The sequence below is a fragment of the Mauremys mutica genome, chromosome 22 (genome assembly GCF_020497125.1).
Source record: "Mauremys mutica isolate MM-2020 ecotype Southern chromosome 22, ASM2049712v1, whole genome shotgun sequence".
NCBI classification, from domain to species: domain Eukaryota; kingdom Metazoa; phylum Chordata; order Testudines; family Geoemydidae; genus Mauremys; species Mauremys mutica.
Window position 1 is genome coordinate 9,825,698 of NC_059093.1, and position 27,009 is coordinate 9,852,706.

General features: G+C 46.8%; 2 protein-coding genes across 3 annotated transcripts in view; one reads left to right on the forward strand and one right to left on the reverse strand.

Moving 5' to 3' along the window:
* GRAMD1B (GRAM domain containing 1B) overlaps positions 1 to 5,354 on the forward strand; it is a 273,379-nt gene extending 268,025 nt beyond the window's left edge. The window contains exons 22-24 of the mRNA XM_044996788.1: positions 1,117 to 1,224; positions 2,922 to 3,039; positions 3,860 to 5,354. Coding sequence (XP_044852723.1) covers positions 1,117 to 1,224; positions 2,922 to 3,039; positions 3,860 to 3,943 — 310 coding nt within the window. The 3' untranslated portion in view covers positions 3,944 to 5,354. The remainder of the gene's footprint in view (positions 1 to 1,116; positions 1,225 to 2,921; positions 3,040 to 3,859) is intronic.
* An 8,291-nt stretch (positions 5,355 to 13,645) lies between these two features.
* Positions 13,646 to 27,009, reverse strand: part of SCN3B (sodium voltage-gated channel beta subunit 3) — a 125,497-nt gene continuing 112,133 nt past the window's right edge. For both annotated transcript variants that reach the window (XM_044996792.1, XM_044996793.1), the window contains 5 exons: positions 22,545 to 22,708; positions 19,062 to 19,287; positions 17,550 to 17,688; positions 16,641 to 16,736; positions 13,646 to 15,130 (listed from right to left, as the gene is read on the reverse strand). In XM_044996792.1, the coding sequence (XP_044852727.1) occupies positions 16,673 to 16,736; positions 17,550 to 17,688; positions 19,062 to 19,287; positions 22,545 to 22,708 (593 nt within the window). In that variant the 3' untranslated portion in view covers positions 13,646 to 15,130; positions 16,641 to 16,672. The remainder of the gene's footprint in view (positions 15,131 to 16,640; positions 16,737 to 17,549; positions 17,689 to 19,061; positions 19,288 to 22,544; positions 22,709 to 27,009) is intronic.

Genomic DNA, 27,009 nt, shown 5'->3' on the forward strand with positions numbered 1-27,009 from the left:
AGCAGAAAAGATCAATATAGAATAATCCCTGTTAATAGGCTACCAGACAGCTGTCTGATTGGAATGACTTAGAGGCTACCAATGCATCTGCTTCCAAACTGGTGCGCCAGAGATCAAAGCGTTTGTAATATTTTCAGAATGCTGTATCTCGCCAATGGCCATTAGCCAGAACCCTGTACCAGAGACATGGGGTTGGCCCACTGGTTCTGAAGCTGTGGGGATGTTCACAGGCAGCCCCAAATATGGTAATTAAAAGCCGCCCATCTTGGTTGGCATCTTTTATCTGAGCCGCTGATGCATCTAATAGATATAACAACCACAAATACCAGGTTGCTGCGACCTTGTATAAAGTCAGAGCATTGGTTGGCATGCTGTGCCGTCAGGCTCCTCTCAGGCAGCTTGGTGCAAACAGAGAAAGAGGTGCTTGCAACTTGAAATGTGAATTTATAATCTGGACAATACCGTGTGCTGGTGCCCCAAGTGTGGTGGTCTGCAGGCACCACTCAACCTCTGCTGTGCTGCTAGAGAAAGAAGAGCATTGTCCTTAGAGAAACATGCACGCAGCTACAGCTTTCTTCCCTTCTCTCTCCTCTCCTTCCTCTACCCTTTCTTTCCTTCCCTTCTGTGTATTATATGTATCCACCAGACATTCTCCCTCAGTTTCTCCTGTCCCTGTGCTGGTGTTTCTAACCTCTAGCTCCTCCATCTTTTCTCTTTCCTGCTCCCATTAGGATTTGTTTCAGGTACTGTCTCTTTTTTACCTCTTTACTCTTGTGTTTTTCACCTGTTTGTCTCAGTATCCGATATAACTCGGCACCCACTGAGCTGGAATCCTAATCTACCAAACTTGGTCTATTCGTTGACTGAGCTGATCTGTCAGTCTCCCCATTGCTCTGCCCCCAGTTGTGTTCATTTCACGAAGTTCTGTCTGCGTCTCTTTCTCAATTAAAGCTTCAGGCCCTGGTCACCCAGTTCTTATCCAGGCAAAACTGCCACTGCCATCAGCTGACTAAGGCATCCAGGACCCTGGGACCTTTGGGGCATTTTCTAGGGTGGGGCTTGAATGATGTATATAGTTGGGGATGTTTCCACCAGTGTCTTTTCTCTCCTTCCCAGTCTGGTGCTGTTGGTAATTCTCAATATGATGCTGTTCTACAAACTTTGGATGTTGGAATACACCACCCAGACCCTCACCGCATGGCAGGGCCTGCGGCTACCGGAAAGGTAACTTTGCATTTCATTGATCTTTGCCCCTCGCTAACTATTCCTTCGTGTAGACATGGGTGGCTTTTCCAAAACTCCATTGCCTAGAGCTGCCTAGTTGCCTCTTTCCCAGCCTTACACCCTAAAGGGAAGATACATTATTTGGATTGGAACCAAGCAAGCTGAGGCTTACACTGGGGGTGAGAATCAGGCCTTTCCTGCTATAGACTCTGCTAGACGAGCAGTACTCTCCAGTGGTTACAGCATGGGGCAGAGAGCCAAGGGTCACCTGGGGCTTGTTTTTGGCTCAGAAAAGGGAGTGTGGTGTAATGTGTAGAGGGAGTCAGGACTCCTGTGTTCCATTCCTGGCTTTGCTATTGACTCTGTTGTGTGACCTCAAGCAAGTATTGTCACCTCTCCCCTCTGTGGCTCAGTTTCCCTGTCTATAAAATGCAGTTAACAGTACCTACCTTATCTGGAGGCGGGTTGGGCGCTGTGGTGTATAATTAATTGAGTGCAGAGCATTTTGAGATCTTTGGCCCAAGATACTCTGTTTGGGCATATTGTGGGGAGTGTGTGTGGGGAGAAGAGGGGGATATGAGGAACTATCCACTGGGCTCACTGTGTTCCCCAAAAGTGCCAGAACTTGAGCAACTTCAAATGATCATGGATAAAATTTTCAAAAGAGACTTAGGAGCATACGTTCCATTGATTCTGAATGAGACTTCATCTCCTAAGTGCCTTGGACGTTTCTGAAAATGGGATAGTCTCCTGAGACACTTGGGTGCTTCTAAAAATACAACCGCTTAAAATGAGAAGGTGGGGGCAGTAATATTTTTTTATTGGACCAGCTTCTGTTGGTGAGAGAGACATGCTTTTGAGCTACACAGAGCTCTTCTTCAGGTCTGGGAAAGGTACTCAGAGTGTCACAGCTAAATATAAGATTGAACAAATCGTTTACCATAAGTAGTTAGCACACATTCTAAGGGCCCATTGAAGGTGATGTGACCTGTTAACATCCCTGTAGTCATAGGACAAAAAGGGGGGGTGAAGGGGCTACAGATTGTTGTAATAAGCCATAAATCCAGTGTCTTTATTAAGACCATGATTTTTAGTGTCTAGCAAAGCTATGAATTTAAGCTCCCAGGTTCGTCTTTTGAAAGCGTTGTGCACGTTTCTTTTGAGGCTGGGGACTGATAGATCAGATAAAGCGTGATCACTTGGAGGAAGATATTCACCCACAGGTGATGTGGTGTTTTTGTCTTTTATCATTTTCCTGTGTGAGTTCATTCGAGAGCATAGTGATTGTCTGGTTTCACGCACGTAGTTGTTGTTGGATATTTTATATATATATATATATATATATATATATAGCTTGTCTCTCTCACTGACAGAAATTGGGCCAATAAAAGAATTACCTCACCCACCTTTTCTCTCTAATATCCTGGGACCGGCACAACTACAGCACCGCATACATCTGGAAATGTTCATTTCAAAGCATCTTCACTGAAGCTGAGGTTGGGCAGAGGTTTCCAAGGAAGATAATGTGTGGTGGGTGGAAGTTTTATGAATGAAAGAGTGTGGGAGGTACGCTCTGGCTTTGAGGTGAATCGTCAATGACATCCTTTTACTCAGCAGCCAGGAAAACTCCCCTACATCCATCCCACCCCCTTGCTTTTCTAGAGCCAAACCATTTGTGTTTCGTGTGCATCTGACAGGTTACCCCAGTCTCAGTCAGAATGGGCTCAGTTGCTAGAGTCCCAGCAGAAGTATCATGACACAGAGCTACAGAAGTGGCGTGAGATCATCAAATCCTCCGTGATGCTTCTAGACCAGGTGAGACCAGCGTCTCCCAGCCACTTGCCCCAGAAGTTCCAATTACATGAGACTGGGTGGAACATTTCTACAACCACCCTGCTGTCTGTCTAGATCCTTACCCAGGCTGTCTCTAGCTGTCCCCACATGCACATCATGACCCTTCAGGCCCATCTTCAAACAGGACTAGTGCAAGCAGGTAAGCTTTGACACCTTCAGAGCAATCCTGAATTCTGGAGCTTCTCCTTGACGGAGTACCCTAGGCCAGACGGTGGATGTAGCATCAGGGCTGGAATGCTTGATGTTCACATCCCAGTTTGATCCACTCAGCCCTCTACAGTCTCATGGTAATATAGACAGATTGACTCCCATGCAGCTTACCGAGTGCATGTCTTCCACATGAGACCTTAAAGAGGGAGGGGGTCTGCTCCGTGTGAGCATTGGAGATCCTTTAGGGCACTTTAGAGCAGGGGGATGATGTTTTTGAACACTCCTGCCCTGCCCCCGCTACCTGTTTGCTGGTTGGTGTCCACCCTCCCCCACAGAGAGGGGCTGTCTGTACAGACTTTGCAGTTTGTAACATGCTTTTGCTTCCAATATTGTTTTAATAACATGTATCTGTCAGAAACCTAGATCCTAGCTGTCGCTCTCTGCTCCATCTGCCTGGCTGGCCACGCACCTCTCGCTCCCTGTCGCTTCCAGGCCAGGCACTCTGGTACCAAGCCAAGGAGTGCAATAGGAACACCTTCCACCAGACCATGGTGGGGAGGCTAGGTTCAAAGCCCCAGTGCCTCCAAGACTTTACAGCAGCCAAACACTCAGGGTGGCTTTTGTCTTGCAGATGAAGGATTCACTAGTAAACCTTCAGAATGGCATCGGGTCACACGAGTCGGAACCAGAGGAGAAACGGAAGCGTTTCCACTAACAGAGGCGAACACAGGAGGCCAGAGGATTGTGTGCAATACGTGTATATAGACCATATAAATATATATATACAGAATATAAATATATATATATATATTATATACAGATTTTAAAAGAGGAAAAAAGCCTATGTACTGAAGAGGAGAAGCATGGGTGCAGACCTCCAACACTGGCTGAACTGGAGCGTCTCTGGGGTAGGACGGGATGCGATGGCGGGGGCTGTGCTTTCCCAGCACTGAGGCACTGTCCGGGAGAGTGCAGCTCACGCTTACCTGTTCCCATGCACCTCTCTTCTGTGTATTCCTGGCTGTTTGTTTGTCTGTTTGTTTTAAAGGGAAGAATTGGAGCAAATGCCCCTACCCCTCCCTGCCTGAGGGTACCTGAATGTTGAACAGGTATTTAAAGGGGACACTGTCAACTTTATCTTGCTCCATTGAGGACAAGGAGGATTTTGCTAGAAGACATCAGTCCCTTGTGGGAGTAGCCTACAGAATTTAGCAGGCTTTGAGCCTTGAGAGTTCTCTGGGAAACGACTCTTATTCAGTAGTGAATGGGGTTTGTTCTGAGCCCTCTGCTAGAATGCTGTAGCAGGGGTGCAACGCGCCATGCAACTGGCCAGCCTAATTTTGCTAAGTAAAGCACAGAAACTGAACCAGATTTTCTCAATGAAACATTTCACTTTTTATTAATAGAAGTTACATTAATGGCAAAGTAGAGGGGCACTGACATGGGTTGTTACTCAGTATTCCTGGCTAAATCCAGACCCTGGCATATCTCACTGAAGTCAGTGAATTTAGCCCTTTGGTTCTTTTTCACTTGACAACGTCCCCTTTACATACTCTGTTTTCCTCAACCCTCCATGTGTTTGTGTCCTTGTCAATGTGCCACCCCTGTGCTAGGGAGCTGCAGCTGTGCTGAAAGGGCTACCTGTGCTCACTTCCCACTCAGAGGCACGTAAAGCCTAATGGCTCTGACTTGATACAACACCCTGGGTTTTTTTTCTTCTTGTTGCTCACTATTTTTAAACCCCTTCTGCCAAAAAAAAAAAAAAAAAGGCTAAGTGAGGGCATTTGGCATGTACCAGTATCTACTTACATGATACTTTCTGGTGGAAACTCACAAGAAGAGGGAGCAGCTTCCTTTTACAAAAAAAAAAAGAAACCACGATTGCAATTAAACGGATTGAATAGATCTGTATCAGGAAGACACCCACCCTCCAGTTGCATGGCTGATCCCTGGAGATGTTAGAAGTGGGGTGGAAGAAAGGCCCAGATGCTGTAAACAGGGGAAGTTTTGGTGCATTTCCTGTTGCATTGTGGCGAACCTTTTAGAATGAGGGTAGGCCGGGGCTATCAATAGGGGCAGCTACAGGGGCATCCACGCAGCAGGCAGCTCAGGCTGTTGCATTTGTATTTATTGTATTGTATTTATTTAATGATCGGGCATTTTAACCCAGCAGTGGTCAAGAGAGGAAACCTGAGGGCTGTGGTATGTAACGTCCTGGGCTCGGCCTGTTAGCTGGGCAGCTGGTGAGATGTCTGTCTGGGTATGAATCCCACAGCAGGTGGGCATGTTTTCTTGTGTCTTGGAGGAGCAGGAGAGGGACACGGCGCAGTCGCTGGGGACTTGAAAATGCCATACCTGAGCCCATGGCCTTTGAGCGAGCTTCGGTGACTGGAGGGGACTAGAAGCAAGGGCAAAGATTTAGGAGTTATTATTGGGCACACCAAACAAATGGGAACCCAGCACGGTTAGAGCCTGATCCTGAGGTACTGAGCGCACACAAGTCACACTGACAGCAGAATGACACCATGCCTTTATGTTGTGCTTTGCAAAACTGGATGAGTATCATTGTCCTTATTTACAGATGGGGAAACTGAGTCACAGAGTGGTGCCCACTGAGGTGTTTCAGTGGTAGAGCCAGGAGTACAACTCCACGTCATCAGGCTTGTGCACTAACCACCAACCCACACGGCAGGTGATCAGCAGCTCTCAGGATCAAGCTCTGACAGTGGCACATCCCTTTGCGTGGTGAATGGATAGAGGGGATTCGCGGTGGTGACTAACATGCTTCCCCATCTTGCCTTACCAGGTGGATTAGTTGGTCTATGGACCCTCTATCTCCACCGTCTCTAACTCTGGCAGGATTTTCTCAAGTAGTTGAGATCACCTGACACAGCCCTGTTTAGGGGTAGTATTGAGTACTGGATAATCTAGCAGATCTGCTTCATCTCTAGCTTCTGCATGTGTTGAAAGAGCAAGGTGAGCAACTGGCCCTTCCTGCACCATATCGCACTGGCCTACATGGCTCTAGAAGGAGTTTGTCTAAGCCATTTATCACACACTCCTCCTAAAAATGTGCTAGCTGCCTAGTTTGGCTGGGGAGGTACTGAAGCTCTCTGGGGGGCTTGTTGGTGTCTTGTATGACTATTTTAGCAGACTACCCAGGAAGGGGGAGAAAGACAAAGCAAAGGACTATAGACAGAAACATGCCCAGGAACCTAGGGAATGTACTGCTTTATATAATTTATTGTATTTATACTTATTTATTTAACTTAATGCTGCTTAAAACTGTACGTCTCCCTGGCATTTCCTGACAGAGCCAGAAGCTGCTGCTGAAATGGGCAATGTAGGGGGAGCGAGAGCCCCTAGCACGGAGGAAAGAAGAGAGCAAGGCTGGAAGTTGAGGCAGGTCAGTGCCTCCTGCTGTGATGAGGATGGGTTTGTGTCCTGCTGCTGTTCTAAGGACAGAAGAGCCCAAACTCACTGGTGGGATCCAGGACCCTGCCCAAGGAAGGTTTTCATGTCTCTGTTACTGTGGGTCTAGCTTAACCTCCCCCTTTCTGAGGTTTTAATCCAAAGGAGAGTGGGGATACTAGTGGTTTCTGTCCTAAATATGCCACTGGGAAGCTTATAACGTATTTGCAAGTGACTCTAGATCCTGGAGCGGCTCTAGACATTTCGCCGCCCCAAGCAGGGTGGCATGCCGCAGGGGGCGCTCTGCCGCTCGCTGGGAGGGCGGCAGGCAGCTCCAGTGGACCTCCCGCAGGCGTGCCTTTGGTGGACCCCCTGCTGGAGGTGAAGCTGCAGTCTGTAATCTAGCTCCTGGGTTGCATGTACAGATATATTTGTCCTGCTTAGGAGGACAGGAACCTGCCCCAGCTGTGAAGGCCAAAGATAAATGGTAGCATTCCAGGTTTGTTTCTCATAGTCACAGGCTTTTCAGTGTCTCCTACAGCCCGTTAAAGATCTGTCCATCTAGTCTACCCCTGACCCCGGCAGTCCATTTTCTAGTGTTTTGTCCAAGAGCCACAGCTTCCCTGGAAGAGTCTGTTCCATCCAGCAGATCACAGGACTACACAAACTTGTGCTGCTTTAGTTAAACTGCTGCAGATTACTGTGTATCCATTCATAACCAGTTTCAAAATGGTGTATCCCCAGCCTGTACATTTATAAGCTCAATGGTTAAGAGTGTGTACGCATGAAGTGACACCACTAACATCATATTGTTAGTGAAATCAGTGCAACTGTACATATAGAGAAGCCCTTAGTGTCAGGAAGCTTTTCCTGGCCCACTGGCAATAATTCCTCTCTGGCTTTCAGCTAGTGTATCCTTTGTTGTCTCATAGCTCTGCTTAGCTAGCCTTTTTTAAACTCAGATCCTCACCCTTTGCTTCTCTGCTCCACTTGCAGTGAAGAAACACACCCATTTCTTTGCCTCCCGCATTAGGGGTTGAAGTAGATTAAATAATGTCAATAGGGAGCCAGAATTAAGATTAAAGGAGACTAAAAGAGTTGGTACCCAAATCCTATTGCAGTTCAATGGGAGTTGGGTGCCTGACTACTTTAGGGTCCTCTGAAACTTCCAGCCTGAGGTGTGCTTATGGTTAAAAGTTTGTTGATAATCTAGCAGAGGTTTCTAGTGGTAAAATGGAGACAGAGATAAATGGAAGGGAGGATACTGTAAGTACAGCTGAGGTGAAGGTTAGTTTTCACCCTGGGCTCTTCTCTCTGAGGCTTGCCCATTTTGACCTAGCCTGAACACATGGGCAGACACATTTATTGCCTGGCTGACCTGTGGGGAGGAGGTTCGTAGCCTTCGTTTGGCACTCTGCCCCGACAGGCCCTCATCCTTCCACTGTGAGTAACCACTCAGGTTCACAGGCAGAAGAGTTTGGTTTGATTGTCAGTGGCTGACCAATTGTGAAATAGATTTTTAAAGGGTTTATCCTTCCACTCCACTCCCCTTCATGCTACAGCTAAAGCACAAGCCAGATATAATATACACAAACTAACTTAAGCAGAGAATGGCCTAAATAGTGCTGTGTGAGATGCTGCAGCGCTGGAGGGAGGGGTAGAAGGACAGATCATCTGGGACATGGATTCTCAGCTCTAATCTTTCCATATGTGGAGAGAAGAAGAAGTGTTTCCTTGCTAAACCCAGTTTTCAAACTTGGCTGCCTAAATTAGGTACCTATATTCTGCCCAGTGGTGCTTACCTGAAAACAGGTATTTTGGGCTGTAGTGTCTGTATAGTGCCTGTGTTTGAAAATGGGGGCCTAGTTACATAAACCCAAGACTTACTCATTTGTAAAGCAGCCATCGTCCTAGGGTAAGCGTGCAGTTCTGATGTGGGAGAGATGCGAGCAGAGGAGGAATGTGGGTAGGCAAACACTCAGCCTCATTTCAAAACTTTGGCATGAGTGGGAACGCTGTGTTCCTGTTAGAGCAGGGTGGAGAAAGAATGGAAACAATTTCAGCCTGTGTACTTGACTATAAAGCAGCCATGCTTTTGGAAGGGTTCAATCCTTAATGTATAGTACAAGCCACCCATTAGCTAGGAAGAATCATGATTTAAAAAAATGGGTTTAAAATAGATAAGCAAAAATAATAAGAATCAAGGTCACAAAACTCTCAACTCCCTACGCAGCTAAAGCTAAAAGCTAAACCCTGAACCACAGTTTCAAAATCAGCGTACATAGTAAGTAAATATTTTAATCTTGGACGGTAGTTGTGAATGTCAAGATCTAACCCTGACATGAACACTCCAGCTTTGACTACTTTGCCCTCTGGTAAAGCTGATTGCATGGTTAAATCGCCCATGCCAATTTGGAACTGGTTTCCTATCTAAGATCTCTCTCACTCAGTAGGTCTACACCGGAGCTGTAATTTCTAGCTCACGTAGCTATGCCCATGTTATCTTGATCAGAGGTAGCGGGTATGTCTACCCGAACTGGAAATTACACCACTTTAGACAAAATCTATGGACAGAAAGGGTATATCTCTAGTAGAGTGTAACCTTCTACCACAATGTATTTTTTAATGCACAGTTTAAAAGAAAGAGATGGTTTTTGCTGCAGGTATAATGTGTTGGCTTTACTGAGCTCTAACCTGAAAGCTGCTCTGTGGAAATAATGCTTGTGTCACCAGCAGCAGCCCTTAAATGGACCCATTTTCCCATCCCAAATATAAACAGACAATATCAGTCAGGTACAGCAAGCCAAAATTCTTCTCGCATTTAAAGCCAGACAATTCCAAGGAGTCAAAGATTTACTCGGGTGTAAAGGGGACAGTTCAGCCCAATATTTCCTCTTTGTGTATATGCTTAGTTGTCAACAGCTAATTTTCCTAACCTACATTTTTATAGGAGGGGGGATTGTTTGTTACAAATGGACAGCTGCAGTCGAGACTGTAACCCCAGTTGGCTGATGTGCACTGCAAGACATTTTGTGAGGGGTCTGCAGTGATTCCTATGCAAGAAAGGAGGAAGGTCCAGCTCTTCATTGGAATGAAAGCAGTGATAGAGCTGGATATGGGTCAGGTAAGAATCTAAGAGATTGACTGCCTACCTTGGCAGCTCTCCAAACTGCTTGATGGAATGTGTTGAGTTGGGCACGAACTCTCACAAAACCAGCCTCTCTCAGGGTGCTGTGGCTCTTTGGCTTCCAGTGGTGGCTAGAAACTTGAAGCACAGTAGCATGACAACACCATTAACATGTACAACATTGCCTTCAACTCACTCCCCCTCTAGCTCCTCAGAACAGGAGGAGCAATGCCGAGGCAGAGTGAGGTTGAACACCAGATACAACGGCAACCCTCAGTCTAAATTTCTGTGCATTAGAATGCTAAGTACACAAGAGAGGATCCCTTTCCTACCAGCACCTAGGAACAGGGCACGCTTCCCTCTCCTATGGCCTCGGAGTCCATTCCTCTTCATGGTAGCTTTGCATTCCAGGGCTTGGACACTCATCACTTGCCATGCAGCTAGCAGTACCAGAATGGAGAGGAGTTGGAGCAAGGCAGACGGTGGCTTTTCCATCATTCAGCACTGGAATGTGGAATTGGAAGAAATCTCTTCTCTCCAAATCCAGCCCAAAGCTAAAATGGCCAGTGCTTCTCTCACCAAACAAGCTAATAGGGCTTAGTGTCAATCACTTCAGAGGGTCAGTGTCTTTCCTCTTCCCCCCAAGCTCTTGCTGGATAAGGGGTCTCTGAATGCTGCTGGAAAGAGTAAGGGCACCTCAGGGGAGATCAGCTCTGTCCTCTTTGGGGACTATCCAAAACAGGTGGGCTTTTCCCCCTCTACACAGGCTGAGGGCAGGTAGTCCACCTATGAGATACACAGTCAAGATGACTAGTGTCTTTTCAGTTGAGTTGTAGGCAGGGTATGAACATCCCATGATAATTTGTACCAGGTTTGAGAGCAAGATCTTTTGGTTACTTACTACAATTAGCTGATGTTTGACAAGAGAAGAGCATAGCCAACAATACAGGCTTCTGCATGCTCTATAGCACAGGTCCCTTCCACATGCATCCAGAACCAACCTTCTCCAAAGAATACTTCAGCATCCTAAAGGAAGGGCCTTGCTCCTTGCAGTGACTATTCTACAAGGTAACGTTCTGAGCTTGTTACTGTAGAATTCTGCTGTATATTTTTTATCAGTGAAGCTGCTCTTCCTTTCCCCCTCAAACCCTCTGTGGGTTTCATGTATTTCAGCACAGCCGCACCTGGCAGTTTGCAAGCCGTTAGGCTCTGATTTGCCACCACTGGGGTGGTAGAATGGAATCTGGCTTGAGGTTGAGAAGTGGGAGGGCACTGGTTGTGAAATTACCTCTGTTCTTGTTTAACCAAGACTGTGGGTGAACACCACTAGACCAAAGTGTCTGAAATAACCAATCTGAGAAATGACTACCGTGCTGTACTGTTTGCAGGAGAGAACTGTACTGAATGTTCACTCCCCCTCTGATCAGCCTGTGCTCTCTCTGCTTGCCGGTGAATCTCTTTTGTGCCATAACATGCTTTTTTCTAGATGTGCAAATCAGCCAAAATAGTTACACTCTCCCCTCGCTCAGCCATAGCTGAATATTCCCTTAGCTACACAGGGAGAGCTGGCCCCCAAAACACATTCTGCAGCTAGTGCTTGCATGGCTCCATTTCCTCCCCTCCCTCACCTCACTGCTGCAGGACAATCAGCTCTTTTCTATCCCACTTTCCCTCTGTCCAAGATGGACTGACCTGATGGTGTCCCTGCTTGTCCTTCCTTCCAGCAGTTTGTGTTATGCTAGGAAATTAATATTTTTTATTTTGGTGGGGAAAGGACTTTCCTTCTGGTGAAGGAATTATATTTGCACATGACTCAGGGAGGCTGCTCCTTCTCTGACAATTTTTGTTACCTCACTCAGTTTGGTCAGTTTCATTGCTAACATTAAAGGGCCAGCTTCCTGCATCTGATCTTTGAGTTAGAAAAATGCAGCAGAAAGAGCTGCTCAGGCATGTTCTATTTCCAAGCTGAGTCTGAACTGCCCCAGCAGCCCTGGACTGTGGGAGACTGGCAGCTGCTACTGCTAAGAAACAGCAACTTTAGCCAACAAAAGGCTGGAGCTTGTGCCACATCAGTATCATTCTTCTCTGAGATGGCTTGGGAGCCTCTTGTCTCCCTCTCCCATTAAATAACACTTAACAGAACAAAGATGGAAGCACCAACCTGCACTTTTGGTCTTGTACATTTTGCAATGTTACCAGCCGGTTGCAAGGCATTTTTTCCCCACAGCTCACACCTCAAATGCTCCATGGCCAAGTAGTGCTGCTACATTCCTGGACTACTTCTCCTCCCCCCCCCCCCAAGGGCCTGGTGCCTGCAACCCTGATTCAGGTGAGTAATCCTTACTCTTGCAAATAATTCCATTTGAGTAAGGATTTACTCACATCAGCAAGAGTGGGTTGTATGATCATCCCCACAGTGGGCATTTCCCCTCTGCGGAGTAACATTCTAAACTGGGAGGGAGAGATACGGTCCGAGACTCACCTCTGTCTTGTTGACTAGTCTGTGGTGGCAACACAAACTCTGCGACTGGGCCACATGCAGAAGGAAGAGCAGTTGTGTTTTGAGGCGTTGTCTGGCTAACTGTGTTTGGCTCTGTAACTAATAAACCTTGCGCTGTGCGCAAGGTGTGATAAAGATACTTACCTGCTAGGAAACTAGGAATTAAAGGCTACACAGCCAAATCTCAATGTAAAGTAGCTAGAACAATGGAAAATACATTATGAATAAAAAAGTATTGAACAAATGACAGTGACATTTGAGTTGTGTTTTTTTTATTGTCCTACCTAATTCTAAGTCTTTCTTGTTATTTCCATATACAGAGAAAGGTCTTTCCTGACACCAGTGGGGGATGATCTTCCCAGAATACACATTATCTTGAACCTTGGGGCAGTGCCATCTCACTCTCCCATTTTCAATCAAAAGATAGGGAGTCCTAATACAGCTTCCCCAACAGATGGGTTCCCCCTACCTAAACATATTGGAGAGGGTAGCAGTGTCTGTCTATAGGAGCACTTCATAAATTACAGGGTTAGTGGAAGAAGACAGGAAAAAGCATCTGGTTAGTTTAGAAAATCAGAAAGGGGTGGGGAATAAAACATGGCCCTTCCTTTACTTTAAGGGGGCTGTTAAGGAGCCTTAACAACTGAGGAGGTTAAGTGACTTGCCTAAAGTCCCACAGCACAGTGAGTGCATCACAATCAAGCATAGAATCCTGGAGTCATGACTCACTTCCTCTGCTCTAGCTTCTACCTTATGGATTGAGGGTTAATATTCCTCCCATAGCATTTTAGGCTGACTATGCTGGCCTAGGAAAAATGAAGACTTCCAACATAACCTAAGTAAGGGAGGGTTCTTCCTCCATTTTAAACACTGGGTTCTAAGAAAACAGTGCCTAGGCTAAGGCACTGCTGATGGAGCATGCTTAATCCATAGATGGGCTCAAGCTGTAAGCCTGGGATCTGATTTCAGACACCCTGTGGGTCAGGTCTGTTTGGAACTGGGTTTTAGATTTACAAAAATCAGGGCATTCTGCAGCTCCTGATCCTAGTTGGGTCTCTGAATAACCATCACCTAAAAGTCTGGTTTGGGCCTGTCTAACTTTAAATGACAGAGCAATTTATGTGTACTCTGCAATTTATGCATAAAAAGCAGAGGAATTCCATATGCAGGAAGCATGCCTGACTCGGTGAGTGCTTTATTTAGGAGCAAACAGTGTGGCAGATTCAACTTAACTCTTGCAAGCTGTATAGCAGTCATTGCAGCAGGGGATATCGCATTATCTGCTAAGAGCAAAGACTCCCATTTCCTGAAAAATGGCATTCAGCAGCATCTCACCCTCATGTGCCACTTCTACATATAGACAAATGTTTTCCCCAATAATCTCAGATTCTAAGACTAATGTTTCTGAATGGGAAACCACAATCACCATGCTTAAATGTTTTACATTTAATAAAGCCAAACCCCCCACCTTGCTACTGTATCTGCAACTGTTTATATACTGTTGCAGTGCAGTACTGTGTTTATAAGTGAAACTTAATTTACACAAGAATGGCTCTGCAATAATAGGTCACATCAGACTAACACTGAGTATTCAGCATGGAGAATAATTATCACAAGAAACATTACGGGCTATGGGAGAAAACCACTGGTTGCCTCTAGGTGGTGCAACTGTCCCACCTTGACTTTCAATTAGTTATAAAAAGCTCCACAAATTTCAAAGCTGCCTCATCATTTTCCCACTTGGGAATAATCAGTCCGTTTCATTCGCTTGCTTACCTAAACCAGACTCTCTCCTCCCTTCAGGGGTTCCGGCCTTTAACTCTCTTCCATTTGAGGACACTTTGCTAATTTCAGGGACTAGTGTCTCCCAGGGATGCTCTCCTGTGGTTGTTGGAGGACACTAGTTGATAGAGGTTATTTCCATGATAAGCAAACACTATTGTTTAAGTTAACAGAGCAAGGCTAATAGAGACAATTAGAACTCTGACAAACAGTTGCCAAATGAAACTAACATCACTTCTTGGAATTTGCAATTTATAGCAGGGAAACCCAAGTTAGCAGTGGAACAGCCTGAGGGCATCGCTATTCAGGGTTAGTGTGCGGCAAGCTAGGCCGTAAATCTACATCCCATTAGCTTGCCATGGGCTAACGGACTGTATGAAACCTGCTACGATGTGCTAAATGTTCTGCAGCAGGTCAAAGCACACTATGGAACTTGTAGTATGCAGCAGGGTGTGCATGGCAAGCTAGTGCATGTAGATTGCTGCCCACTAATTCTCTGCATGTTGACTGCTGTTGTACATTTTTTTGCAGCTCTAAGCTTCTGCTTCTCCATATCCTTGTCCTATTTTTGCAACAGCGGCCTACAGTCCTGGGCAGCATGGAGAGCAAGCATTTGAATGGTAAATAGCAAGCATTGGAGTGGAGCAGGATTATGATATTTTTAATAATTAAGCGACTGTTCAGTCTTTATCAAAAGGTTGAGCACAATGCTAAAATGACCTTGCTGATGGCCATGTGTTCAGGGTAATGTGACATACCCCTCAATGCTGCAGTGTCAAATTAGCATATTTTGCAAAGGAATATGGTGAGGGTAATAAATGATACTTGTATTTACAAGGCCACTGGATGAGAGTGGGGGCAAAATTTAGGAAGGAGCAGTGCCACCTGCACCCCAACCCCCTTTCCTCAGCATGCTTCAAAGGAGAATCCTTTAGCAAATGGAGTCATGGAGCCAAAGTCAAGGCTGTGCAATGTCCAAGGCAAGTGGAAGAGAATTTACACTTTCCCCTTATTTCCTCCTGGTGCTGCAGAGTTTTCCCAAACCTGGCTGGAGTGACTTGGTCCTTCCAACTTCAGAGTTCCTGCAAGGAACAGAAGCCCACCCCCCACACACACACTTTGTGATTAACGCTTCCTTAGTAGAGGCATGGTCTTGTATACCATGATACATGAGGTTACTTCTGCTCCTAGCACCTGAGAGGCTGCAGACAGCTGCATTGTTAAAAATGCAACAATGCATACAATCCAACAGAGATGGGGCTTTGAGTTCTCAACTTCAGCTCTGAGCCCTATGTGTGAAAATAGAAAGGGCAGCATCTTTTGGAAATAGCAAGGGGGAACAACATTTACACACTTCTGAAATAGGAACAGGTTTGTTTGTTTTAATTGGGGAGGGATGGTCAGGGTAGCATATACCACACCCAATGAGCAACCAGAGCCAGACCTCAGTTCCCTGGTGACCTAGGGTGCATTAGAAGAATGCCTACAAAATGTGCAGGGCTGGACTATGGATAGTCCTTAAAGGAAAACTGGTTCAACACTAGTATGGAACTCCGGATTAACTGGCTGAAACTTGGGGATTTCGTTACTGACAAATTTGCTTTCTTTCTGACTGAGAATCCAAACAGATGTACTAAAGTTGCCCCAGCAAATTGTAGATTCCTGAAAATCTTGTTTCAGAAACACCAAAATACCGTGTTCCTGAAAGGAAATGCAAAATTGTCCAGAATTTCAAGGCTGCCACAAAGCAGGGAGCTTGCCACCCCCAAGGCCCAGCTTCAATTAGGTTTCAATGGAAAATGGCCAAGTAGCTCTACTGTGGAGAAACTGGGTTCAATTCCCTGCTTTACTATAGACTGTGACTTGAGCAAGTCTTTCTGCCTCCGTTTCCCCATCTGTAACATGGAGATAATAGCCCTGTCCTGCTTCACAGAGGGCGTGTGAGGAGAAATATATTAAGTGTTCAGCTATTGTGGGGCACATCAGTGTCTGATAAATACATTCCTGGCAGAACAAGGCTACAGAACAGCCAGGTCTTTTGCTATTAAGATTTAAAAAATAATCTTAATGCTCCCACAATCTATACATGCTTTACTGCTTTAGGGCCATGGTGGAAGTGTCGGACCCAAAGCAAGCTTGGGATACATAGACCCCTCCCCCATTTCTCCAAGCCTTTTGCCAGGACGACAACCACCCCATTTTCCTGCACCTCTCCCCAGTGGTTTTAGGGTGCCCCAGATGGCAAGGAGCAGAATCAGCCACGTGCACAATGCTCTAGCCCAGGGGTCAGAAGCCGTGTGCCAGGTCTTCATTTATTCACTCTAATTTAAGGTTTCGCCTGCCAGTCATACATTTTAATTTTTTAGAAGGTCTTTCTATAAGTCTATAATATATAACTAAACTATTGTTGTATGTAAATTAAATAAGGCTTTAAAAATGTTTAAGAAGCTTCATTTAAAATTAAAATGCAGAGGCCCCAGGACCGGTGGCCAGGACCTGGGCAATGTGAGTGCCACTGAAAATCAGCTCGCGTGCCGCAGGTTGCCTATCCCTGCTCTAGCCATACCCTTGTTTTGTATTGAGCTTGCATACCTCTTTGCAGGTCATGGCCCAGCTACTCTTGGCTACTCCTCCACGGGCACAGCGCAGTTTTCCTTGTTTTCCGATGGAATGGCGAGGTAGTCAGTCCTACAGATCGAAGGAGAGTGCTCACCACAGGTAAAAAGAACCCCGGGCGGGTGCTAGCTGCAAGCATAAGCTGAGATGCTTCAAGGGTAAGACTGGTTGAGAGTTGCCATGCTTTGAATGTCCTGATTTTCAGAGGCACCAAGCATGTATAACTTGGCACCTCTGACATGTCAGCCCTTAACTGCCCTTGGCTGAGTAAAATGCAGGGTGACTCTCGCTGCAGAGAACGCCCCTCCCGAAAATGTTTTTGGTGTGCTTCTTCCTCAAGGGCAGGTGTGGAGTTTGACCCAGGATAAAGTCAAGAATATTTTCTCCCCACTCCCACTGCACACAAAGGGCCTTATCTGATGTACATATAAGGAGGGGGAAACAGCATGGAAATAGTGGAATAATCCTCAGCTGTGTCACACTGGAACAGTCTTTGCCTCAGTTTTTAAAAACAGCGTGTGATGCTTATGATCATGTTGTTAGGCATATTGCAGGTAGGTTCTGGGAAAGTGTCTCCTACACCCTTCTGACAAGGTGCCTTCCAATACCACAGTTATGGGCCACTGCACAGCTTGACCAGCATGCCTTCACTCTGAGTTATAACACTGTCCCTTGCTAACCTAGTGTATAGCCTCTCTCAGGAGAGACTCAAGCCTGCTACATTTCACAAGGATTCTGAGATGCAGCCACAGAAATGAATACAAGCTCAAAATGCTTTTAATGGTGGCCAGATCCCTTGGTGAAACCTCTGAACCACACCCCCATTTTTTCTGCTGCAGGTGAGAAGCTCGCTCCAGAATGGAGGCCTGTAGGATTTTTACTTACGCATTTTCCTGTACAGTCTCCTCTGCTTTGGAGACCTTCCTGTAGCAATAGACCATTTCTATCAGCAGCCACAAGGTGAGGAAAACCAGGAGAATATACATCATAATTTCAGAGATGACAGATGTGAAATCTTCTCCAGCTGTTGGGGAAAGAGAATTAAAATAAATCACTGATCTCTTAGAGAATGGTGCAGTACAAAATTGGTTCTCAAAGAACCAGCCCTCTCCTGTTTTCAGCCAGATAGAGTTACCTGGAAGAATGAGCAACAGAAGACACAGGACTGTTGGCTTAAGTACCTCTCTTATTGGAACTAAGGCCAGCAGGCTGAGTCCGCTGCAGAAAATGGGGGCAGGGTCTCAACTGCCATTTGAATGAGTAGCTGTGAAGTAGCTTAGGAGGCTGTAGCTAAAGGAAGAATGGAGCCTGGCAATATAGCTGCATGTCACCTTGAACTGCAGCACCTGAGCAGCCATCTGCTGCTCCTCTCCCCATACCAGCTGCCGGAAGTAGAGGAAGAATCTCAACCTGGTCTGAGAGGGGCAGGGTTTGGCTATGGGGAGACTTCCATCAGCTGTTCCACCCTGCATGCTGGTGGAAATGAGATACACGTGCTCAAGCTTGCCACTATTTCCAATTATGTTCTCCTCAGAGCAGGCACATGCGTGACCCCCCCGCCCAAATTTTAACCAATCTTATCCTGGATGCTGATTTGTTTTCATGGTGCTCTTTCTAACCCCTACTGCATTGCTAGATGTCCTGTGCAGCAATGAGGTGACTATCCGAAATGAATACAGAATCAAAATGCTTTTAATGGTGGCCAAGAAATAGCAGGACTTGGAGGAGGGAAGGGAAGAGATTCACAATCGGGACAGATATGGTGTAGAAATCCTGGCCACTGAAGCCAGTGACACCACTCGTACTGACTTAGTACGGCCAGCATTTCACTGATTGAGGGGGAAGGGAGAAATGCACGTGAAGAAAAGAGGAATGCACAGCTGGAGGCAGGGAAGAAAGAGGGAGATGGAGAGAGATCACACCCAGTGCGGGGGAGGGAGAAAAAGAGAAGGGGTGGAGGGAAGCCATCACCAGTTCAACTGCACTGCTGCTGCTCCCTGTTAGAAGGGTGCACTGAGAGCCACTAGGGAGTAGTGTGTGCACTGAGCTGAAAAAACAGGAAGCCCATTGCACTTCCTGCTTGGTACAGCATGTTTCTCTGGTTGTTCCCCTGCCCAGGAGCTGCTGGATGAGCCCAGGACACATTTCTGAGCTCCCAAACTGGGACTACACCCAGCACAAGAGGTGCAGAGTTGCATCTCGGAGCCTGTGTCAGACTTGTAAGAAAGTGTGGCTAGGGAAACAGAAGTGTCTGCAAATGACCTATTCGCTGACAGTTTCCCCACTCCTCACCAGGAATACTACTGAAAAGAGCATTGTCTGGTTAGCAATAGACTTGGCCCTTGGCAAGGCAGGTCACACCCAATGGTTCAAAGCATTTCCACCAGTCCTCCATACCCTCCTCTACCACAGTGAGATGGATCAATCTGGAGCTTGTGAAGAGTGGGCGATGAATCTCAAAGTCAAACTCCCGGGTGACGTTACAGGTGTAGATCCCCGAATCATTCAAGGTCACATTTAATACAGTGATGGACACATCCTGCATGTCTTTGCTCCCGTTCCACTGTAGCCGGCCACTGAAGCGGCTTGGAAATTCATGGTAGACTTTTCTGTATTCATAGATCTGTAGAGAAATGGGGGTGGGGAGAGAAGGAAGAGTCAGTCACCTATCCATTTCTGGATGCATCCTACTCCCCACCTTGCGATTCCCCTCTAGCTAGGGACAGTTCCCACCTATCAGGTGGTTTAGAGTTGCTCTTCCTGAAGCATCAGGTGTTAATACTTCTATAGTGCTCTTCATCTGGAGAGCTCAAAACACTTTACAAAGAGGGCAAATAGAATTATTTCCATTAGAATTATTTCCATTATATACTGGTGGGGAAAATGAGGCACTGATAGGCAAAGTGACTCATTCAAGATCAAAGCAGGTCTGAGGCAGAAGCAGGAATGGAACCCTTATCTCTCAGGCTAGTACTTAAATCCAATGAATCATGCTACCATGTTAAATACAAAGTTACACACTGGAAATTGGGGCCAAACAAAGGTATTGCAAGAGAAAACTGAAAGTGCGCTAATGATAAATATAATGACTTATTTACACAGGGTGACAAAGCTCCAAGCCTCTATTGGTGGGTCCCATGCTTCCAGGTGGATTCAGTGACCTCAGAAGCTCACTAAGGCCCTCACTATGACCTCCCTTTCTCTGTACAGTGGCAAAGGTCAGTTTATTGAGCTACTTTCATCACAGGACAGTCTGGGAGGTGGGAAAGTGGAATACCCACAGTCTCTGTTGCTCCTTAGAGCTCAGTAGGCACAGTTTGGCCTCCTCCCTGGACCAAAGTCCACTTCCCTTCTCAAAGGGATCTCTGTAGAGCACGGGGGGAGGAGGGAACCACCCTCTACTCCAGGTTCTAGCCCTGGAACCCTAATGGTAGTAGCTGTTGGCATCTTTACCTTCACCACTGACACTGCTTTGATTCCCTAGGCCACTTCCTAGTGGTCCCCTTTTCCTAGCATCACCCTTACTTCAGGATTCAGCAACACTTCCTCTCTTCCAGCTAGGCTTCTCTCAAGAACAGCTCCATAGGAGAGCTTTTAAGCAGTATGAGTGGGACCTTAATTGGTTCCAGCTGTCTCTATTAGCGTAACAGCCTTAACTGACCCTTTGCTAGTTAATAAAGGTCAGGTGCCAGCATTAGCCTAATGACCTTAACTGGTTAAATTGGTGTCAGGTGTCTTGACTGGCCTGGAATAGCCTTTGTTTGACTACCCAGGGAACAGGGACCTGCTCATTCTGAGTCTGATAGACCAACAGGACTATTCTCTGATATCTTTCTGGTCTGAGTCCATCACAACAGCCATGAGCATTGGAGTCCTGATTTTCACCCTGTGCTGAGCTGGGCCTTCCTTTCTGCACGCTCAGCTTTATGAGTGTAAGTTGTTCTGCATTGAGGTCATTTTGATGAATGGGTGTATCCATAGAGCAGGTCCTTGTGTGTCTAAATGTCCTAAATTGTGCCCAGGAATAATTGCGGATACAAAACTCTACCCACTACTATTTGCCCCCACAAATTGCAGGTGCAAGAAGGGAGGCAAGTGTTTAAAAATCAGATTCACCCCCCTCTACCGACAGGCATAGGGGCTGCCTATTGGAAGCTCAGATGAGAAGCACTGTACGGTGGTTTAGGAGGTTGGGGAGAGTATGTGGACCCTCTTGTCAGTCTCTAGTGGATAACAGTCCATGCCATTAAAACACCCCCTGAGTCACTCATTAGCATGCTCGCCAACCCTGAATCCCCTTCTCATCCTTCCAAGTGGTCCCTCCAGATCAGAGCTCAAAACAGTGGGAACGTATCTGGAACTCACCATTGCCACTAGCTTTGTTTTCTGGATGAAACAAAGACTTGGCACATGTGAAAATATGCAAGAACTGCATATATTCAGGCCTCCAAGTAATTAGGACTAAGAAACTTGTTGCTTCTTTTCCATCATATCCACATCCGTCTATTTTAACTCATTTAGAAGGACAGTTCCAACATCCTCCCAGACAGCATTCAAAGGAGCACACAGAGACAGTCTAACCGTGCTTCCTGAATCAGATGATGGAGTAACTTTCACAGGGATGTCACTGTGCCATCATCATTAAAATGGCAGGTGACAGAGCTATGTAGCGCTAAAGCCTGGCCTCAGGGAATTCAATGGCTATAATTCCATGGACTTCAATAGGATGAGATTTGACTTATAGAGAACAATCGTTGGGCGTGAAGGTGAGATCTCGGGGTTAAATTCTGATGTGAGGAATTGGGACTCCTAAATTCTGTTCCTGGTTCTGACATGGCTTTCATATGCCTCCAAATTTATATCTAGACTGTTCAGCCAACTAACTGGCACATCATAATGGGTAACAAGATATGGCAGTCCATCCTCCAATCTTCTAATTGTGCACTCTCCACCCATGTTTGACTGTTTGCATCGGTAACCTGCAGTCACACTGTGAAGTTTGAGCGAAGCCAAATTACTGTATTTTAGCTGCTCCTCTGGCAGTCTCAGCCAGCAGCCTGTTAAGCCTAGTCTAGGATCTGGGTTCTGGGGGAAACACATCAGCTGCCTTCTCCTGTAAGCAGCATAAAGCAAAACAAAATTAGGCAAAATGCACAATGCAGGCTTGCACTCTGCCACTGACCAACCCTGTAACTTTGAGCAAGTCAGTGCACGTTTCAGTGCCTGTTTCCCCTTCAGCTACCTTGTCTATTTAGGCTGTAAATTCTTTGGGAAAGGGCCCGTCTCTTACTATGTGTATGTACAGCACCTCACACAATGGGGTCTTGAGCTTCATTGGGCCTTCTGAGTGCTGCTGCATGACAAATAATCAACTCAGTTTATGGATCAGTGATATTAGGAGGAGACAGTTATGAGACAATGTTTGTAAAGTGCTTGACATGCATCCAACGAAGTGGGTATTCACCCACGAAAGCTCATGCTCCAATACATCTGTTAGTCTATAAGGTGCCACAGGACTCTTTGCTGCTCTTGTAAAGTGCTTTGATATCTCTGGGTGAAAAGTGCCATATAAATGAAAACACTGTAGTGCAAGGGTGGGGTTAAATAACTGAAGGAGCATTGTCATCTTCAATATTGTGTGAGTGGCCTCTGGACATTTCTGTCTTCCTCAAATCAAACTTCAGATGTGACACACGCATCACCCAAATTACACTTGCTTTTCTTATTTTCCTTATGTGACCCTCATCAAAACCGTACCACAAAACCGAAGTTAATGTTCTCCCAGGCCTTTTTACCTTGCTCCCCCCCATACATTCCCTGGACATTTTCCCCATACTAAGGGGTATGGTAGCAATTAATTAGGTTAGCAAATATACATACCAGCTCATCTTTCCCCCCTTCAGTCTTGTAGAACCATTCCACCACGGTGCTTGCAGAAACCTCTTCTCTCTTCATGCAGGAGATACAGAGCAGCTTCATGTGAGTTCCTTGGACAGCCTCCGTCTCTGACGGGACTTCCACACAGACTGGAGAACAGATGCCAACTGAAGACCATGGGGGCAGAATAGCAGGAGATGGAGAGAAATACCGGCATAGAGATGGAGAAAAACAAATGATCTGTTATTCAGGTCTCTTAATATAGACACATAATAAATCTCAGTGGAAAACCATCTGATTTATTACTAATGCTCACGGACAATGGGTAAAAGTCTAAACCGGCAAGTTTTACAAACTTTCCTTCTCCAAGCTGAACTATATAAGTACGAAATAATTAACGTGTGATTGCTGTGGGCAAAATCTTCTTGGCAGCAGCTGCTTTGCCACATTTTAAGTCCTTTTTTAGAGTAATTAATGCTACTTTAGAGAGGAAGCAACATAGTACATTCTCTCCCACCCACTAACACTCAAACATGTAGAGAACTCTGTTACAGTACTTACTGAACTCTGTATTAGAACAACCTCTGGATCCAGCCTCTAGGAGCAATTGTGCACTAAGTGAAGCAGGATGAATGTTTCAGGGTGATGATGTGTCCAAACCTGACAATTAGAGTTCGCTAGGCTCAACTCTTCCAGTTTTGTGGTTTTGTAATTTTTATTTAAGCATAAGAGGCTTGGAGTCAGGCAGAATTGGCATCTGGGGTAAACTACAGATTTGGTGGGTATGCTAGCCAAAAAGGCTTTCAATTAGGTCAACATAAAAATTGGCAGATGTAAAATATTTCCCTCTGTAACAAGGCAGAATGCTCCTACTCATCAAATGCTGCTATGACATAATGTAAACCCATGCTGCCCTGGGATGGGCAATATCATCTCTAGTGTCCGCTTTGTACATGGCCACATATGTCTTCGCTCTATCAAGATGCTGACTGTTACCTTCATGCTCTTTCCTATACATGGGGTCTGGGCTTGCCTTTTGCAGCTGATCCACCTTAATTAAATATTACTTTGGCTCACAAAAACCTGCACCACCCTCCGTAGTCCTGTGGTTAGGCTATTCACCTAGATTAGGAATGCCATGGGTTTAAATTCCCTGCTATGATGATGGACTGCAAAGAGCCTTGTCTCCAACATCCTAGGTGCATGCCCTAGTTTCTGGTGATCGGGTGCTTCCATGCTTTTGTTTGGCGCTTGACGCTGTTCCACATTAATTAAATATTGCTTGGGCAAAAGCAAAGACACCATTCCCTATAGAGTGCAGGGGTTTGGTTATGTCCTTGGGCTGTGGAAGAGGCAGGTTTACAAGTGCTCTCTATGTGCCTTAAGAATGGCTGTGGATAGATGTTGACTACAGCCTTGGTGAGTATGCCTGGTTCTTTGCTTTTTAGCAATGGGGGGGGGGGGGCTCCCTAACTTTTGTCTGTGGAAGATGTTCCACGTTAGCTAAATATTATTTGGGAGGGCAACTAGGTAAGGCTTCCTCTGTAGTCCACTGATGAGGCTATGTGATGATATAGGTTCAAATGTGGCTGCATGTCACTACCCTAATACAGTACAGTGAGGGACAGCTCTCCTTCCTGCCTTTCAAAGCTGATCCACTTTAATTAAATGGCATTTGGGCCTCCCCCAAACCCAGTACCTTCTGTAAGCTGATGGTCTCTGCCTGGGGTGCTGGAGCTGTGGGCTCGAATCTCACCTGGTGTGTGTCCACTGACCTTTCTGTAATAGGGAGGGGGTTGCTTGTTTCCTCCTTGCCTCTTGAAGCTGTTCCACTTTAGTTAAATGTGCACTGGGCCAGCCCCCCCCACCAACTCTCACTCTCTAGTCCAGTGATTAGGATACTCGCCTGGGTTGTGGGAAATCCTGGTTCAAATCCCCCAGCTGCCTGTTCAGCAGGGATTTGCACAGGGATTTCCTGCCTCCTAGGCGACTGTCCTTTGCGGTGGGCCATCCTTGTCCGAACCCCCTCTCTTTCTCAAGAGGCCATTGTCTTCTTGGGACCGAGAGGGGATTCGGACAGGGATCGCTCACCAGTGACTCTCCCCCAGGAGGTGGCAGCCCCCAGTTCACACCCCTCAAAAGAGCAGGGGAGTGCCCTGGGGTCTGCCACAACCTGGGCGTGTATCCTGATCATGGTGGACAAGAGAGAGAGGGGGTTTTACTGCTCAGCAGCAAAAGCCCCTTTAATTAAAAGAGCAAGAGGCCCTGCGACAGGCCCCTTGCTCAGCTAGGAAGGGTCTCCTCTCACCCACCAGAGGCCCTCCTGTCTTGCAGGGCAGGGACTTGAACCCGGGTGACTCACAATCCAAGCGAGCACCCTAACCCCCGTACCATAGAGGGACACAAGAACTTACCTTGCCCCGGTTAATATATAGTTAAAGTGGAACGCTTGAGCGGTAAGAGATTGAGACGCCCGCCCTGTCTCAGGGTCGGGATTTGAAGCAGTACCTCTTTAGTTTGGGGATAAGTACCCAAACCACAGGACTACAGTGGGAATCACACACACCTCATGGCCCAATTCTCATGTAATATTTACTGAATGCGTCCCACCTTCAACAGAAAGGACTGAGGGAGACCCCACAGCCCGCTACCTCCTAGCCAGGCACTTAGGCCATTGGGTTGAGAGGTAGGCAATCACCCTTCAAATCCCATCTCAGCCAGCATAAAGGGGATTTGAACCCACACCTACCACATTCTAGAGGCAAGTATCCAAACCACCAGACCACAGAGGGACTCTTGGTTGCCCAGTGGCCCAGTGACTGTTTAATTACCTATTGACATTGGCCCACCTTCAATAGGAAACACTGAGGGAGCCAGCCCATTAGGCTACCTCCTAGCCCAGCACTTAGAGCATTGACCTGCCAGGTAAGAGACCAAGGTTTGAATCCTGTCTCGGGCAGCATAAAGGGGATTTGAACCCCAACCACCCACAAACCAGCCACAACCCCAACCACTAGACCACACAGGGCTGCTTGTTTGTGCTTTGGCCCAATGAGTATGTAATGAAAGTGCAGCAGCTTCAACAGACAAGAGCAAGGGAGCCCCAGGGGAAGAATACTGCCCAGCACTTAGGCCGTTCACTTGCCAGGTAAGAGATCTAGGTTTGAATCCCGTCTCAGGCAGCATAAAGGAGAGTTGAACCCCAGCCTCCCACAGGCCGGCCACCACACCACACCACACCGGGTTGCTTGCTAAGCTTACAGCCCAATGAATATGTAATGAAAATGGAACAACTGCAGCAGAAAAGAAATCAAACATAGCCCCCAGGCCGTAATGAGAACCCCTCTTAGCCCAACGGCCGCATGTTCAATTTGGAGACAGGAGATGACTGTTCCGGTCCCTTCTCAGCGCACTGAGGAAGGAGTTGAACCTGCATCATCCACATGCTAGGTAAGTACCCAAGCCACTGGACTACAGAGGGATTCATGTCTCAGCATTGGCCGGTTCCTACTGAATGGAAGTGGCACAGCCTCAACACGCTCCAACGAGCAAGCCTCCTCAGGCTCTCCTTTCCTTCAGGACCGCGCAAAGCTGAATTCGCGCCTGTTAAATGCGCGTAAGATGAGCCTCGCGCGTACTGCCTTTGGTTTGGGTTAAACCCGCTGCCTACTAATTCTAGCGGGTGACCCCCCTGGTTCTTGCGTCACGTGAAGGGGTGAATAACACGTCCTGAGTCACGTTCTGCACCCAAGGCATGATTGTCTAGACCTCTAGCAGATCCAGCCTTAACTGTCTCTTTTCCCAGCTGAACCCGAAGCAGCCCCCGACCCCCATCCCAGGTGAGGTCCCTAAGCACTAGGCTAAAAGTTACACGAGAGGCCTCTGCCTCCTTCCCCCTGGGCTGTCTTGCGGGATGTTCAGCAGGTGCCTAACCAGCTCACGCTAAGTGGGTAAGGAACCTAAGTGACCTGAGGGCTTCCGGGCCATGGCCGGCAAGCAGAGGTTGAGAGGGGAAGATGCTGGGACAGTTTCCTTCTCCCCGCCTGATGAGCAAGGAGTTGAAGAGGGCTCTGCAGTCTCTCGAGCACGAGCCCTGGCGCCGAAGGAAAGGAGAGCCTGAGGAGGCTTGCTCGTTGGAGCGTGTTGAGGCTGTGCCACTTCCATTCAGTAGGAACCGGCCAATGCTGAGACATGAATTCCTCTGTAGTCCAGTGGCTTGGGTACTTACCCAGCATGTGGATGATGCAGGTTCAACTCCTTTCTCAGCTCACTGAGAAGGGACCGGAACAGCCATCTCCTCTCTCCAAGGTGAATATGCTGCCACAGCGCTAAGAGGGGTTTGCTTGGGGACTACATCTGATTTTTGTCTGCTGCAGTTGTTCCACTTTCACTACATCTTCATCGGGCCATAAGTTTGGCAACTAGCCCTGTGTGGTGTAGTTGGCTGGGGTGGTGGCTGGACTGTGGG